At 41.8% G+C, this 18351-nt stretch overlaps 2 protein-coding genes and 1 pseudogene across 2 annotated transcripts; 2 read left to right on the top strand and 1 right to left on the bottom strand.

Annotated features, from left to right (window-relative positions):
* Positions 1-1430: 1430 nt before the first annotated feature.
* Positions 1431-7145, top strand: LOC133918631 (serine/threonine-protein phosphatase PP2A-3 catalytic subunit). The gene is made up of 6 exons (XM_062362594.1): positions 1431-1914; positions 3441-3555; positions 4346-4454; positions 4539-4616; positions 6007-6198; positions 6698-7145. Exons 1-6 carry the CDS (start codon positions 1662-1664, stop codon positions 6869-6871), a joined length of 921 nt encoding a protein of 306 aa, XP_062218578.1. The 5' UTR covers positions 1431-1661; the 3' UTR covers positions 6872-7145.
* A 411-nt stretch (positions 7146-7556) lies between these two features.
* LOC133918632 (protein CLP1 homolog) lies at positions 7557-10878 on the bottom strand (annotated as a pseudogene).
* A 5411-nt stretch (positions 10879-16289) lies between these two features.
* Positions 16290-16895, top strand: LOC133917415 (uncharacterized). The gene has a single exon (XM_062361314.1). It carries the CDS (start codon positions 16353-16355, stop codon positions 16803-16805), a length of 453 nt encoding a protein of 150 aa, XP_062217298.1. The 5' UTR covers positions 16290-16352; the 3' UTR covers positions 16806-16895.
* The last annotated feature ends 1456 nt before the right edge of the window (positions 16896-18351 follow it).

Genomic DNA, 18351 nt, shown 5'->3' with positions numbered 1-18351 from the left:
GGAACTTGGGGACCCTGGTTCCCATGTCACCGACAGATTCACCCAAAAACCTGTGTAGAATTTAAACTAAAACTCTCCAAAATACTACTTTTATAACTCCTAATAATTGTTAGGGTCTCAAATAAAATCCTAAAAATATAGAAAAATTCACTAATATTTTTTTATATAATGAAATAATTTCTAAAATTATTTTCAATACTAGGTTATATGGTGAAAAAGTGAATTCCTTTGTAACTATATAAATAGAGCATATAAATGGAGCATTACAAATGAACTCACTTTTTCATCATATAACATAGGGATGAAAATAATTTTAAAAATTATTCAATCATATAATAAGAATATTAGTAAATTTTTCTATATTTATGGGATTTTATTTGCGACCATAACAATTATTAGGATTTATACAAATAGCCTTTTTTTAGCAAATTTTAGTTTAAATTCTGCATAGCTTTTTGGATGAATCCAATTAAATAAGTTGCACATTGATTATGGATCACGTACAAAATATTCTAGGATTTTTAAAGAACTTAAGACTATTTTTAGTGAATTTAATTAAAATTGGATTTTATATTAAATTAATGTACAATACTTGTAGTTTTATGTTACTAATCACAATACTTGTAGTTTTGTGTTATAAATGAAATAGTACTTGTATTTTTATATAATTCACTCTAAAAAATTTATCTTAGTCTTTCGTAATATTTTAGAATAACCTTTTTTTTGGGCTACAAGAAATTTGTAGTAATATCTTGTGAGAACATGCAATACACTTATCTCATATGATCTATGTTTCCTTTATGGCCTCTTTTAACTACCTTGTCTATGATTAGGTTTTTAACCCTCAATATGCATTCTTTTATGCTTTCTTTCAAGTTGCACTCCACGGGAGGTCATCATCACTTGCCCTACTTAGATGTTTAGCAAACTACAAGTATGTCGCACTCGTAGCATCATAGAGTTCTTTTTTTTATAACACTATATAATATTATAGTATAAAACTCAGGATTACGTTATTTTTTGAAATAAATACTCCTCTAAATCATAAATACTTGTCCTTTTGGACAATATATAGTTTCCAATGCATAACTTTGACTACTATTTTCTATTAGAATATATTTATAAAATTTATTGAATTTGTAATTTTATGAAAACTTTTTTCAAGACAAATCGTATATATAATTTTAAAATTTTCAAACTAAATACTTTAAAAACTATTGTTAGTAAAAGTTTTAAAGTTTTGATTGATTTTTTTAAAACAACATATATTTATAAAAGAAAGGAATAAAATGTTAAGAGACAACAGGTTCATATTGGCCTTCAAATGCTAGCAAGACGTAGCCACACACACAAAAGTCTACCTCGACCATTTGACCCTGATAATTACATTTCAGTCCCTCGAAAAGCACCAAACCACACATCCACCCATCCCAACCTGGTCGTTCTGTACACCTGGAACGAGATACGAGAAGAAAAATCTCGCTTCCCATAAAACAAAGCAGCGGCGAAAAAAAATGGAGGCATGAGCTCGCCCTCCCCGTCCCCTTCCGATCCCCCGCAAACCCTAGCCCCGACCTGACCGCCGGCGAGCTCGGCCGCCGGAGAAGGAGTCCCCCCTCCCCCCACACCACCTCTGCTGCGGGCGGGAGCGGGCGGCGGAGATGCCGTCGCACGGGGATCTGGACCGGCAGATCGCGCAGCTGCGCGAGTGCAAGCACCTCCCGGAGGCGGAGGTGAAGGCGCTCTGCGAGCAGGCCAAGGCCATCCTCATGGAGGAGTGGAACGTGCAGCCGGTGCGGTGCCCCGTCACCGTCTGCGGCGACATCCACGGCCAGTTCTACGACCTCATCGAGCTCTTCCGCATCGGCGGCGACGCGCCCGACACCAACTACCTCTTCATGGGCGACTACGTCGGTACGTGCGCGCCCCCCTTTCTTTCGTGCGGCTCCCTGCCCCCCCCCCCCTCTTCTTCTTCTTAGTCGTCACGCTCGCGCGCGCCGTGCCGATGCCTGATTTTTGGGCCGATCTGCGGCGATTGGTACGGGAGAAGTTGGGGGTTTTAGATTGCGCAGAGGATTTGAGCGGTTTGGTGGTTCTGTTACGGCCGGGTTGTTGGAAGAAATCGCTGTCGGGAAATCTGGGGACGTCTTTGTTGTTTACAGTGGCGGAGCGTGACCCAGAATCAAGACAGGGCCAAAAATCAACAATTTGACAATTAGCATACCTTGTTTTGGTTGGATCTTGGATGCTCTGCTCCGAGCTTGCAACTTGCAAGAGAGACGTGACTCGTGACATGCTGCTGCTGACTCCTGCACCTGCAGGCTGCAGCAGCGCGTCCATGCACTTGAACGGCCAGCTGCCTCCGCACGACTGACTGCACGAGCTGGTCACGCAGCAGCGCCTGCAGCTGCATGGCCCGCACGACGACACGATGCCCCTCAGCAGCCCAGCGCCTTTTAACGCATGCCTCACGGCCTCCCCTAGTTGCCTGCACAAGCGAGCCACCACGCTAGTAAACACATCTGGGTTCAGGAGCCAAGATCACATATTCACGCGCAGACCACGGCATGCGGACCCCGGCGACGATGCTTCCAACGCCAGCGCGGTGACCCTAGACGCGGACGATGAGCTCCGAAACAGCTGGCTCCATTTGCTCACCGCCTTATCTGCCGACGGCACCTTCTGGCCCACCAGCCACCATTGACTCGATCCACTTCCCTGATTTGGCGACGCCCCCAAATCCATTGCTGCCTGGGCCAAGTAATGGTCCACTTTGGATACACTGTTAAAAAAATCATTTTGGGAAGCCCGGGCCAGAGCCCGGTATAGTCCTAGGGACCCTCCACCTCTGGTTGGTTATGTAGTCTATTGAGGTTCTTGTGGTGCTATTTGTGGAGGCCAATGCCCTGTGCTGGTCATGTGTCAGAGTTTGGGTCTAGTCTGTGAGGATCTTGTCGGCATCCTTGTCATTTTGCCCCTATGAGAATTGAGGAGCTTTGTAAGCTCTTGTGACAATCATGAAGACAAGAATTTTTATTTATTGACATTTGCATTCCGGCGCCGGCAATTTCACAAGATATGTGAGTGTGCTTCTGGAGCGAGCGTGTTCGTTATTTGACATTTGGATTTGGGTGCCGGCAATTCACAAGAAATGTGAGTGTGCTTCAGGAGCGGGCATGCTCGATTTGTTGGTCTGTTGCATCTGTGCTGATCTTTATTTAGAAAGTTCCAGAAATGTTGCACCATTCTCTTGGCAGTTAGATATGGTGATGCCATACTCCATGTTACTTATTAGACACGTAGAAGGGAAATCCTATCATTTCTTTTCTTTTTTTGAGCTGTGGGCATGGATAATCTAACGGCTGCTTTCATTTCCATCTATAGTTTCTGTAGCATCATTGTCATGTTTGTTAAATTGATTCTATTTCTCTTCACTGCAGATCGAGGCTACTATTCAGTGGAAACAGTTTCACTATTAGTGGCTTTGAAAGTCCGGTACAGAGATAGAATTACAATACTTCGAGGAAATCATGAGAGCAGACAAATCACTCAAGTGTGAGTTTATGTATTCTTGATTTGGATTTTATTCTGGAACACCTAATTGTTTGTTCCCACTTTCATCATTTAGTACTTTACAAGTGTTCAAGATGGATTTTTTTCTGTCATGCTTGATCACATATTATGTTCTCATTCCTCAATTAACTTTCTAGAATGTTGAATCTGGAATTGGATTATTCCATATCAAGCACATGTTCTTGTGCATACGATGCTTGCCTTTTAGTAATTTGGAAGGCACCTTGCCTTGTGATTGGAACTCTATTTAGTTCATAACACTACAAAATGTTAAGCCCCAATATGAATCTTAATTTTTTTTGGCTAAATTACTTGGGCAAGAGTTTGTTTATGAAGTTGTCTTCTTTATGCTGGACCATAAAAGCAAATTTATGTTGATTTAGTGTGCTAAACCATAATGCTTTTGTTGTGTCTACACGCTTGGCATTGCCAACTAGTTGTTTAGAGAAAAATTCCAGCTAAGATGTGGTAGTTTTATTGCCATGAATTTTCTGCCGTATTAACACATTGCAGTAAATTTCTTAAGGTTCTTGTTATGTTGTTCCTTAATCTTTCATGGATTTTAGCGTTTACTGCTGTGTTGTCTCCCTGTGCAATATCCAAGTTGAAAAGAACTACACATGGAACATTCCCCCCCAAAAAAAACGAACTACTCCACAATTGCAAGACACATGCTATACTTGCACACATGCTGCTTCCACGACCTATTCTGCAAACTTTACACCTGTAGTGCAACAGCATAGTTTTCTTGACATTGATTTCTTTGTTACAGGTATGGCTTCTACGACGAATGCTTAAGAAAATACGGAAATGCAAATGTGTGGAAGTACTTTACAGACTTGTTCGATTATTTGCCTCTCACAGCCCTTATAGAAAATCAGGTTTGCATTTCAAATGATTATGGTTGACACCACTATAGGTTTACTGAATGTATGCCTGACGTATGAGAGACTTCCATTTTGTAGGTCTTCTGCCTCCATGGTGGTCTCTCTCCATCATTGGATACATTAGATAACATTCGTTCTCTTGATCGCATACAAGAGGTAGGCAACAGCGTATCACTTCCTTCATGAGCTAGTGCCTCATTTCCATCTCCAGTATCAACAATGTATCTTGTTTGCTGGTGATAATTTTGTGATATTGACTGTTATGCACAGACATAGTATACCAGCTACATGGTTCAAACTGTTTAGTTGTTTAGAAATTGAAGGCCCTTATTATTGATTTAGGTACCTGTATGATGCTATAATAGTGAGTTATTAATTTATGTAGGCTAGTATGCCACTCTAATTTTGTTTGAGTCATGGAAATACTTAGAACGATATTTTTTTAAAGAACCATGTGGCATGTCTTCTGATGGAAGGGATTTTAGCAAATGAGAATTAGTCTTCAAAAAGGGCAGCTAAAAAGCAGCAACGATAGCCATTGGGTTGAATCTAAAGATCGAATCAAGCACCAAAAATCTCCAACACTTACTGAAAGAAACCTTGAATCATGCCACTTTATACTTGTGCCTTTCTACTTGACAATATGCTTCCTCTGATGTAAACATTAAAAAGTGTTTACCGACTAGTGATAAGTGAGATGCTTTGCATAGATAAATGGTATTGTACTACTGTCTGGCTTTAGAATCCTAAATATTGGGCTATTCCTCTGATACAACTATTCTCTTGGGAGGTCTCCTAACTTTATGTCAATCAGATAGGTATTAGTTCAGGTCCTTCAATCAGATCGGTATTAGTTCAGGTCTTTTAGCCAGACCTTTCTGTATTGGTTTCTAATACTTTCTTTGATTTATCATGTGCATGCTACTCTTGACCTTGCATGCGGTGCATTGTTATGTAGTATGTATAGAGTGCTATCTTGTATATACTGCCTACTGTTTTGGTGATCTTCATTCACAATTTGATTGAGCGCATGGTTAAATTGATAATTATTATAAGTTCCCCTGCTTGCTCTTTTATAATTAAGTTTGTAAGGCGAGCCATTGGTGCATATTTTACTTTGAGGACGAAATCATTATTCATGCAATTATGTTTACTTGTTAAACATTATCTATTAGGCATTTTTTTTGAATTTGTGGATATGCTTGTGGAAAGTTTTACTTTCAACTGTAAACTAAAAAAAGTGCTCTGAATTTTTAGTCCTTTGATTACATGATGTTTCTTGGTAGAGCGTTATTTCTTTTTTGAGTCCTGAAAGATTGAAATGCTACAGTTTGTTATGTGGATCATTATGCAGATAACTATTTACAGTTATACGAATAGTATTATTGCCTGACTTTCTAGGTTGTGCTCATGAAGGCTATGGAATGATGCCTGTTGGGTCTTCAATTCATAACTTTTAATTTTCATTCATATATTCCTTATTCATAACTGCTCAATTTTTCATCCTCGGCTAACACACAACATATTCTGAAAATAATGCATGCAGGTTCCTCATGAAGGACCCATGTGTGATCTTTTGTGGTCTGACCCAGATGACCGATGTGGGTGGGGAATTTCACCAAGAGGAGCAGGTTACACATTTGGGCAAGATATTGCACAACAGTTCAACCATACGAATGGTCTCTCTCTCATTTCAAGGGCCCATCAACTTGTAATGGAAGGATTCAACTGGTGCCAGGTGGGTCTTCATTTGAATTATTTACCTGCTCACAATTAACTGATAATATAGGATTCCCCTAAAAAGTATCTTTTGAAAAGTGTGAATACAGTCTTTTTATGGTAGCTGCTGGAGTGTCTAGCTAGCAACTTACAATTACGATAGTTGACTCGGGGGGGGGGGGGGATGGGATCCAATGGTAGCTTATTAACAGGTGTAATCTGATTCTTTTCTCATAGAACCTGTCCCTGACAAAAGTTTAAGAAAACATGCAACTTCTTACGCTTATTAACAGGTGTAATTATTATAAACTGATGATTGAGACTACATTTTCCTCAACATAACTATGGCTTTGTTGTAAGCATAGCCCTAGCATCCTTGTGGTTATTGATGTTAGTGTTACAGTCATGACTTCAAATAGCTGATTCAAGGATCCTCTGGTATTCTGGCCTTGGAATGTTATTTTCCAGAATTATCCTATAGGAAACTTGAATAATTACTGTTATATCCTGCCATGCAGGATAAGAATGTTGTCACAGTCTTCAGTGCGCCAAACTACTGTTATCGCTGTGGCAACATGGCTGCAATTCTTGAAATCGGGGAAAACATGGACCAGAACTTCCTCCAATTTGACCCAGCACCTCGGCAAATTGAGCCAGACACAACTCGCAAAACTCCAGACTACTTTTTGTAATTGTGGCAGTGGCCTTTTTAACTTACCGACGTTGATGCTCCTCTCTTCTGCGGTGTCAGGGTCTGTAGATCTTCTGTCCTTAGATACGGGTTCCATGAGCCCGAGCTGTATGTCTCCCAATTCTTTTGTTTGGAGATTTTGTTGCTGCTTCTCGACCTTTATACAAGATGTTGAAAGTTAAATGCCAGTGGATTTTTCTTCTGTTGTACTTCGACTTTGTATTATTTGTAGACAAGTGAAGGGAAGTTGCAGTAGGATCGTCCCTATTATGTTCTCTTTTTTTGCTAAAACATGTGCTGTCAGAATCATATGCATGGCTGAATAAACTCTGGCCAGACGGGGAAGTGCTTTTGGTTTGGGTTTTGCAGCATCCACGTCTGACGTGCCCTCCTTGCTTTCCAAAGGAGCAACTTGCGTATAACCCAAGAATAAATGGTTTGAAATCAGTTTGATAAACTAATTCGATGTTTTATGTACATAATTATGCTTGACTTGTATGCAAATGGTTTTAGCCAAATTCATTGCTGGTTTTAGATGAAATTATTCAGTATGTGCAAATGACGCAGGCTCATGAGCCTATTGACGAAGTTGTTTGTCATTTTGACCTTTTTTTTTCCAAGTAATTGAAATGAGCAATGGAAGATCTGGACACGGCATTTTACACAGGAAATTTGTAGAGAGCATAAACCCGCATAAGAACTGTGATATGTCAATTATCGACGTCAGGATAAGAAATTGAAGCACGGCAAAACATACGATTATGGATCATATCCGAGCTGATGTTAACGGCCACAAGCCGAGTAGGATCTGCCACAGGCTCTGCACCGATAGGCAAAGCTGAGCGGGGAGTTTGATGACCACCGCCAATCCTGTACACCGAGACATCACTGAAATTGATAATGTTCCGAGTGCGGTGCCAGATCACTTGCCATCCCATAAAAGTACTCCTGCAAGGGCGCATTAGGACCTGGATTTAACAATTCAGAGCATGACATAAGGTTGAGACAGAACAATGCTTAACATTAGAAAATTAAAATGGAAGAGGCAAAGAGAGTGACAGTGTACAGCAACAAAAGTATATTCAAGTTTTCATCAATAAAAAAATCACATTAGATACCAAACAAAGCCTTGTTGTTTGTAAACCAAAATTTGATGGCATAGTTGGGCACATTCTATTTCAAGAAAATAAAGCTTCCCTTAACTCTGATTTATGAAGTTTTACAACATCGATGTTGGGCTTGCCTTGTACTGCATCTTTTAATGTCTTCCAGAGTTTCTCCTGCAAGACATGAGATGGATCAGATAATCCCCACAAGCTGCTTCACTATTGTATGATTTCATATTTATCGATGACTCCACATTCAAGATAAAATGACTAACAGTACTGCTCTGTAGAGCACTTTTTTTGACAATATTAAATCACACTGGTAATGCATTACCAATACTGTATGCCAATATGAGAAATCATACAAGCTAATATGATAATTGATTCATCTGTTAGTGACAACTGCTATGCTGCACTCTTGGTGTTTTGCGCCTACAATTGATTCATTTGTCAGTTGGCACAAACTGTGAGCGTTCTTTTGACTTTCTTATCTAGAATTAGAAATGTCACTAGAAATCTTTGTTTTCGGCAGCAGATGTTTCTTTATATGGCCTATAACTTTTTTGGGTTCAAATTTTAAAAGAAATATTTCAATTGACTTCAGTATGTGCACTTGATGATCTGTTTATAAGAAAACATGATACCAGGGAGTACTGCTTGCAGAGTATATTTTATTTCTACTTGAGATCAACTGCTCCTTACTGCTGCAACACATTTATCTTCTTACTCAATGGGATCTCCATTCTTTTATCAATGATTTTATAGGAAACATTTTTCTTTTATAAAAGGATTAACATAATACCTTGATAATAGCATAGTACTATAATGAAATGCTTAGCTGCCTAGGACATTTATCAATGCTTTACTTTGCTATAAATTGAACAGATAACATTATCATCAAATCTAATATAGAATATGTTAGTGTGGTTGTCAGTGAGTCCGAAATGAAATAAGGATCAGTTATCTACATCATATCCCTTCTGAAAAAAACACACACACTATGTAATAAACTAGTAATGTTCACATGAACAAAGCAACACATCACTTGCCTGTCCCAGTACCAGCACTACATTGACCTTGAAGGTTTCAATTGCATTGAGAAGTAAATGCAAGAGTACAAATAAGGAATTAACACTTACTGCAGATAATATTTGCCACCGGCATGCACTCGAAAATTACTAGCTAGTTATTTGAAACCAACAACTTACCTCGTACCCAAGCCCTTCAACCCACCCCATGATATTGATAACCATTCCTGCTGCCCTAGATTCAGCATTACCAGAGAACTGTTTCTCCAATGTTTTAGCTAGCTCTTTCATAAGAACTTTGTAAACATCCGCATTAATACTGTTGGCAATACAAGCAACAGTTGAGGAGCCGAAGCAGTAGAAAGCAGTCTTATATACAGAAAGCACTGAGTAGTGAGTAAGAACTGGTAAAGAACAAACTAGAGAGATACATTTGATTTGGGTGGCCATAGAAGTATACCAGTAGCATCTCCAAGGGAATCCCATCAACTATATCTATAGGTTTCTCAATTGGTGCAGCAGAAATACATCCAGGGATCGTTATAGACCCCTGGCCAATATCTAAGTCCACGTATGTAGGCTTCCAGCCCAGTTTGACAGCGCAGTGAAGGAGCATCTTGTAGAGAGTACTTTTTCCAGAATCCGTTGGCCCCACAACAATCACTCTAGGTCCCTAAACCACATAGAGTAAGAAAATTTCAGTGATTTAGTCCTGACAAATGAAATGGAGATAAATATAAGTACAAAAGTCCTGTACAACCGTACCAAGAACAACAGTTCATTATGTTTCTGTAAAATACATTACACTCGTGTTCATGTTCAAACTATGATAGTGTTCTAGGGCATTCATCACTCTGTTAGGTTTAATCGCAATTTGTTTCTACAGAATCATATAGGACCATATTTCAATCTATTTTCTATCGTCTACACAGAACTACATATAACTACATTGCGATATGTTTTTATAACATCATGTCAGGATCACATAGGAAACTATCGCAATATGTTTTTGAACATTAATACAGAACTACAGATGGTGGTGTTCCTTCAAGTTTCATGTATTAAACTCACTCCATCTCTAGGAATGTGAAATCCACACCGCGCAACGAAAATTGCAAAACTAACAAGCTGTCTGACTAGTTGTTTTAGCTGACTAACTACTTGTTTTATATGATACAACTTTGCGCCACCTACAGATCTTCAACTATGCAATAATCCTACAACTTTATGATCATGAGACCATATGAAACAAAACAGGAGCACTCACCTGCGAGGCATCCAGATCCAGGTCGCCCCCCTGCACTGCGGCAGCCCTTGCCCTTGCCCGCCGAGCGTTTAGAATGGCGTGCGTGCTGACGTAAATCACCATGGGCGTTTGCAGCCCACAACAACAGAACCATCTCACCACAACATCGCATCCAGGAACCTCAGTACCCCAAATTTACGCAGAGATGATAACGAGAAAGAGAAATCAAACACCGGCGCTCAACTCGTCGGACGTGTACTCGCTCTCGCTGACCCCGTCCAGCTCCACCGTCGCGCCGTGCCAAGTGAAAATCTAGTCCGAAGTACAGAAAGGGCGAGTCAGCACCGAGCAATGGTGGCAGAAGCAGGACGAGCCACGCGGGTTTCTTCTGCTGTAGGGGGGATGGGGGACGGCGTGCTTACGGCGATCATGGAGCGGGGAGGGACGGGGACCCAGCCCTCGGGGGCCAGCTCGTTGCCGAAGATCTCCGCCGTGCCGGCGACGAGGCGCACGCGGAGGGCGCGTCGGGGAGCACCTCCACGCGCAACTCGCTCTGCCGGGCCAGATTTTACTGCCGCGGCGGCTGTGCGGACGCGGCCCCAGTCCCCGAGGTTGCGGCGGTGGCCATGGTGGGGTTCTGGAGGAGGCGCGACCGCGAGGGTTTGGGCGGTTGCCGATGCCGACAGAGACCAGCGAGCGGGGCAACTGTAATTTTGTTTTGAGTCTGATACAAACATGTAAAATTTTGAAAATGAATTTAATCAAATTTGTAAGATAAGAAAAGACAAGATGGCTCACCACAAAAGAACAAAAAAACATTGCTCACATTATTACACCTACAAGTTGTCTTCCGAATTTGTTCACGAAATTTTGGATGTGTGTAGAACATAACATCACCTATAGCTGATAAATTTTTTTGATATATTTTGGAAACTTTTACGTATGATTTATAAAGAATTCATAGAAAATTCGTTTTTTAAATAATAGTTCATAAATTTACTACAAACTGTTTAATTCTGTACAGTTTTTTAAACCATCTAGGATAAAACTTTATCACATAATTTCTTGCCGCACGATTGATCTCAGATGCTCTATGTTTCAAACCGACTATAATAAATTATTACAGAAAGGACCATATGAGATAAGTTGTCAGATATGAGTATTTTTTATTAGTGTATGGCTCATGACTTCCTAATGATAGACTTCGGCCCTGTTTGGGGAGCTTCTGGCAGCTTCTGCTTCTCAGAAAAGCTGAGAAGCTCCCCCAAACAGGCAGGTTGCTGAGAAGCTTTTCTGAGAAGCAAAAGCTGGTTTCTGGTGAAATGAACTAAAAGCTGAAAAGCTGGCTGAGGGTGGCTTTTTCGAAAAGCTGGTATGCTGAGAAGCTAAAAATTAAGCCCATAAGCCAAACCGCTTATCTCAGAAGCCATAAGCAGCTTTTCAGAAAAACAGCTTTTCAAAAAAAGCCCATAAGCTCCAGCTCCCCCAAACAGGGCCTTAGAAATTTGGCACGCAACCTTAGCTTGAGATTATGTGAACTTGCACGTATTTGTAAAAGATAAATAAAAAAGTGAGTTAAGGAAAAATAATTTATTTAAATCTATGTAGCCTCGTGGAAAAGTGCAAGTTCTGTTAGTTGAATTCACCACTTTTTTTTTTTTTTTTTTTTTTTTTTTTGCTTATATTAGAATGGAAGGAACACAACTTCCTTGTAATTTGTATTTTTACGCAATAATCATCTCAGCTTGAATTTTGACTTGAGAATGTCTCGGATTTAAATATTTGTGGAGCTTGGCTGAATTGATTTTCAGTCCCATATCTATAACTACTAGTATCGAGCCCATACGTTGCAACGGTACCATGTTTCAAACATATATCCTACTGTTACGATAACATGAAAGAAGAAGAAAATATTTCCTGCTATTATGAGCTTCATGGAGACTCCTCAACGGTGGTAGGCTTTGAACGACTAAGCATGCTAGAGCTTCTTAACAAATTTACCTTTGGAATTGATCGGGTTATGCCCTCATATGGCTGCAGAAGCCTAACAATTCAAGTGGAGTTGTTTCTTGTGTGCTCTTAGCAGCTGTATACCTTGATGGAAGTTTCTGCGGGAAGAAAGACCATAATTATACAATCTATAAGGCATGTGATAGTAGCATCATATATTAACGATAAGATTGCACAGATAAATCAAACACATGGCAAGTTGGCAATATTTCATAATTTAATTATAAAAAAGCAGAGTAATGAGCTTAACCAAAACATGAACTACAAATATGATGCATGTGATTATCAATAATTCAGTATTATCATAATTTAACTTACCATGAAATCTCCACCATCTCTTTCCATCTTTTGAATGTGGAGTACTTGAGGACTTTTGGACGTCTAGCTTATATAGAGAAGTTGGGGGCCTTGGCCAGACGAAACTACCTGACAGATCAATGAAAACGGTGTTGATTGGGTATGCATCAGGGACAAAGGCCTACATGTGTATGATCCAATTGCCCGGAAAGTTAATATAACATGGGCTGCTGTGTTTGAAGAGGAGAAGGGTTGGCAGTGGGAGAATGCAACCAAAAGGGGGTGATTAAGAGATTTCACCGTGGAATATTTGTTTGATGATGCAGTAGGTCTTCCTGGTAGAGCAACAAGTGAGCTGGCACAATAGACTGAACTGTCAGAGAACTGGAGCTGCACCGAACAGGGCTCGGTGTCTTAAACCATGCCAGACGAGCTGCAGACTCCCTTCCTAGCCCAGCAATCGACCTCGACAAGGTGTTTCTCGTCAAAGCAAGGTGGCCTCGAGTGGGTTTCACCACCCACTAGGGAATCACATGATTTGGAGGGAAGCCCTCTGCGGTATCGTTCGCTTCATAATATTTGCTACAACATTCTTCCTCTGCAGTTGTCTGAAAAACACGATGAAGATTTTTGTCATATAGCTACTAAAGAGTCATGGGATGTTGAGCAAGCACTTGGTGAGGAGAAGTGGAGGATGGCCATAGAAGAAGAGATGAAGGCTATTCATGACATCAGGACCTGATAGCTCACATCATTGCCAACTGGTCACGAGGCCATCAGCTTAAAATGGGGTTTTAAGCTAAAAAATGATCTCGAAAGCAAGGTAATACAACACAAAGCTCGACATGTGGCAAAGGGCTATGCTCAATGCTAGGGGGTGGATTTTGAGGAAGTTTTCACACCGGTGGCAAGAATGGATTTAGTGCGTGTGCCGGTAGCTTTAGCCGCGCATGGTGGTTGGGAGATTCACCACATGGACGTGAAATCTACATTTTTTTAATGGAGATCTTGTCGAAGAGATGTATGTGCAGCAACCTTCTGGCTTTGTTGATACAAATCAAAAGGGTTCATTGCTTAGGTTACATAAGGCATTGTATGGGCTTTGTTAGGCTCAACGGGCTTGGAACCCAAAATTGGACTCCAATCCTCAATGTTGTCTCTTGGTTTTAGTCGGAGTTCAACAGAACACGCTGTGCACCGGAGGGAGAATGCTGGTGAAATGTTACTGGTTGGAGTATATGTTGATGATTTGGTGTTCACCAAGTCAAGAAGCAGAGACATTGAAGAATTCAAGACCCAGATGTGTTCTATATTCAAAATGAGCGATTTGGGTCTTCTAAGTTTCTATCTTGAGATAGAGGTGAAGCAAAGTTATGAAGACATCACTTTGTGCCAAGAAAACTATGCAAAGAAGATTATGCAAGAAGCAAGAATGTCAACATGCGATCCAAGCTTGACGCCAATGGAAGTTAAGATGAAGCTGACAAAAGGATGAGGTAGTGATATGGTGAATCCTACTGGATACCATAGCCTAGTAGGAAGCTTGAGGTATTTAGTTAACACAAGACCAGATATAGCTTATGCAGTTGGAGTAGTAAGTCATCATATGGAGAAACCCACAACTTTAAGCATGGCTTCAGTGAAGCAGATCTTAAGATATATTCAAGGGACACTCATATATGGATGTATTTTCAGAAAGAGAGCAAATCTAAAGTTAGATCTTGTGGGTTATAGTGACTCTGATCTTGCTAGTGACTTGGATGATCACAAGAGCACAAGTGGTTGTGCATTTTTCTTGGGAGGCAGCCTGATTTCTTGAAGTTAATAGAAGCAAAAGATTGTAGCTCTATCCTCTTGTGATGATGACGACATTGCTGCTGTTGCTGCTGCGTGCCAAGGTTTGTGGTTAGCTCGGTTCATTGGTGACTTGGTTGGCAAGAGCACTGAGATGTTCAAGCTTAAAGTGGATTGCATGTCAGCCATAGAATTGTGCAAGAAACCAGTTTATCACAACAAAAGCAAGCACATAGACATACGATACCAATTCATTCGTGAGTGTCTTGCAGAGAGACAGATGGAGATAGCTCATGTAAATTCAGAAGGTTAACTAACGATATTCTAACAAAACCTCTCGAACACATCAAGTTCATCGAGATGAGGCAACATTTGGGTGTGAGAGAAGTCTCATGTATGACATGATTAAGGGGGTGAAATGGTGTGGAGTTGTATGTATGCGTGCATTGGACTAACAGACTCGGGTTTCGTTCAGTCAGTTTTTGGTGAGTTTATTCAGTTAGCATGTGAGTTCAGTTAGCTTTGACCGAGGATAGAGGATCATGGCGTCGTTTTGATGATGGACACTAGAATCGGTCAGGATGTGCGCCGTGTCAGTGTCTATGGGCCTAATAAATAGAAAAGCTAAAAAAAGTGAGGATTAGTTCCTGAACCCCGAAAAAAATTGTTGTGTGCACTCTATTCTGAACTCGCTTGCTGAAGCTGCTGTTCAACGTACATCCGAAATCACCCTAAACAGTAACCAGCGACCGAGTGAGCATTCAATTTCATATCCAACAGCGTGTGTATTATCTGTTGTGCGCGAGCAGTCGTCCACCTTACAAATGTGTGAGCATTATTGTATAAACAGATTTACACTCTACATTTTGTATTTTGGGGTCTCAATCGCACTCTTTTGCCCAAAACACTTTGACCGGCCTAGCTCTGAAGCCAAGCTTACTGCAACACAAGCCTCGAGAAGTGAATCGCAAATCACGAAACAGGACATCACAGCATCTCTAACTGATTCTCTATATATTCATACAGAGAGCCTCTTCAAAATATTCCATCTCTATTTCTCTACGCGCTTCAACCAACTCACTAAATTTCACTCCCTAAATTCCACTCACCTACATTTTATTAGTACCCTATAACTAAAAAATATTTGCAACAACTATATTTTCAACGGCTAAATTTTGTATATGGTTAAATTTTGATTAAATTCAAATTGAATTAGAAGAAGAATATCACATAAAATGATAAAACACATAAATGTAGCATTACAAAGAAACTCACTTTTTCACCATATAACCTAGGACTAATTTTTTTTAAAAATTAGTCCATTACATAAGAAGAATATTAGTGAAATTTTCTAGATTTTTGGAAATTTATTTGAGACCCTAACAATTATTAGAAGTTATAAAAGTAGTCTTTTTTTAAGAATTTTAGTTTAAATTCTACATAGGATTTTTGGATGAATCCAATAAAATGAGTTTCGCATAGATTATGAAACACGTAATTTTTTTTAGAATTTTTAGAGTAACAGTAATCACTAATTTGAATAAAGAAGATGCGAAAGAAAATTATAACTATCAACGGGCTCACGTGTCATCGTCTCATTCCTTAGCAGCAAACTTGAACGAGGCCCATATGTCATCATCTCCTTCCTTCCGCAGCAAACAGGAGATGATAGGCCTCTCCCGCTCGTTAGATATGGCAAGCGAGGTGGAGCGAATAGTAATGCCCCAAAACGACTGATTTCGTTACCGTCGGTTACCGAGTTCGGTTGAGCCGTTGTTTTCGTCGGAATCGTCACAATTGTTGCTAGCGAGCAAGAAGCGTATCGGTTGGAGAACGCCATGGAAGGCACTCATGTTAAGCACTTCAGCTATAAATATCCCGGCCCGGCCTGCTCGGAATTCAGAAATTTATCCAACGAGCTCTCTAGGCTAATAGGCTTCCGCTCGCGCATCCAGCGTCCTTTCTCTTCTGCTCTCTTTTCTTTTGTCTCCCCACGCAGGCATGCCCGCTGCCGACGGGGACTTGGAGGGAGGCCGCGCGTGGCGGGGGGTGGCGACCCCTCCTCACGACGGCGGTTTCACGTGGCTCACCATGATGGGTTTCTGGTTCCTCACCTTAAACACAGCCATGGCCATCTACAGTTCGCAGGGTGATCCGTGGGCCATCGCCTTCGTAGCCTTCTCCTACCTCGACCTGCTTCTGCTCTTCTACTGCCTGCAGTTGTTTGGGCCAGTGCATGACCCCAACTCCTGGCGCGTGCGCTGCGTGAAGGCATCCGTGCGGGTGCTGACCGCGCTGCTCACGGTGATGTTCTCCCTGAAGGTGGCCGCCGTCATGCCGCTTGCACTTGCTATTATGGTTTGGGCTTTGGCAGGCTCCACGGTGATCGGAGGTTTCTACGCCTTCTTCGTCCACCGGGACGCGACAGCAGGCAGTCATCCGGCTCGTGCGTAAGGAAACATATGGCGCGTGTGTATTGTCGGTGGTTTCTACGCCTTCTTCGTCCACCTTACAAATGTGTGCGCGATCCAGCGTGTCATGATTACTCTTCACTCCGATCATGTATTAGAAAGCTGTTCCTTTGAGCAAATTTAGCCGAAAAGTCAAACAGAGTATTTTATTGTACTAAGGTTTTTGGTATACGCGTCAAAATGATAAAACAGTTATATAGATCAAAGCGTAGAGCTTTGACCATAAGACCACTGCGTTTTACTCAGAGCTGAAGAGACTGTCTGATTAACATTACTGAAACTTTTTTTGACATCAACACGGTCCTATATGTAAAAAAAATATAAAATATGTACTTCTCGTGACAATTTTATCAGTTTTGTATAGCAAACACATATAATCACATAAGAGAAAAAAAAAATCACAGAGGCATGCCGGTACAAAATACCTCGCAGATCACATCAGATTCAAAAGCATTGCAAATGGAAGGACACTGTCTACACAGCAGCAGCTAAACACTAGCTAGATGATATAAATCCCTACAAATTCAGACACACATCCCTACAAATCCAGCCGTTCTTTATCCTACTTCCGCATCGTAAACAAAAGAGTAATTAGACAGAGAAAAAAGGGGGAAATTTTGACCTCGATAATGGGCTAATGGCATGGTATTTACCTGTATGCTGGGTTGGACGGATTGGGCAAATCGCCGGGTTGGAGAGCAGCCTGCACGAGCTCAGCCTCGTGTTGCTCGATCTGCGGCGGCCGCGAGCTCGGGGTCGATGGCAGCTAGGACGATGGCGGCGGCGAGCTCACTTGGCTCCAACGGTCGACGGGACCTAGCTGCCCAGCGCCCACTCGCCTGCCCCTGCCGCTCGTGCTGTGGCCCGGCCGGGCGTCGGGGATGAGCTCGAGGACGAAGTGGTTGAAGAGGAGCATGTTGGAACCTAGCCCGAGGATCGCTATCTCTCTCGCTGGACGGAGGTTGAAGACGATGAACAGTAGATGCGATTTTGGCGACAAACGCCGCGGCCGTCGTACGGCCTGTATCTTGGCTGTTATTTCACTCAAAAGACTAGAACTCATAACACAACGATTACGTCCGGCTTTATAGCCATGGCAACACACCACCCACGCAACTACTAAGCCGATCACCATGCGCACGAACGCTTCTTCTAGGCGCCCCCCAAACTCCTCGCCGAGCCGCTGCTCTCCACGAGACTCGGTCTCCAGCTTGACTGCGCCCCTTGTGCATGCCGCATCCCGCCTCCGTCGCCACACGCCGAAGACTTGGCCATCAACCGAACCGACCTCAACTACCTAGTTGACGGACTCGAACGCGAGCAAAAACTCACGCGCCGTCGAACACGCAGACACACACACATTCACGTCCATGGCGCCGGCTCACACACATGCCCCATGGCGTGGTTTATTCTAACAAACTCCCCCTAAACCACGACACCGCCGCGCGTCCCGCCCTACAGGAGCGTCGGCTCATCGTCGGCGTCGGCGAACAACGCCTCCTCCTTCCTTGGCTTGGGGCACTCCCTCG

Source organism: Phragmites australis, chromosome 5 (genome assembly GCF_958298935.1).
Source record: "Phragmites australis chromosome 5, lpPhrAust1.1, whole genome shotgun sequence".
Classification (NCBI taxonomy): domain Eukaryota; kingdom Viridiplantae; phylum Streptophyta; class Magnoliopsida; order Poales; family Poaceae; genus Phragmites; species Phragmites australis.
The sequence above is the reverse complement of the archived record's forward strand: the minus strand, read 5'-3'. Positions and strand labels throughout refer to the sequence as shown.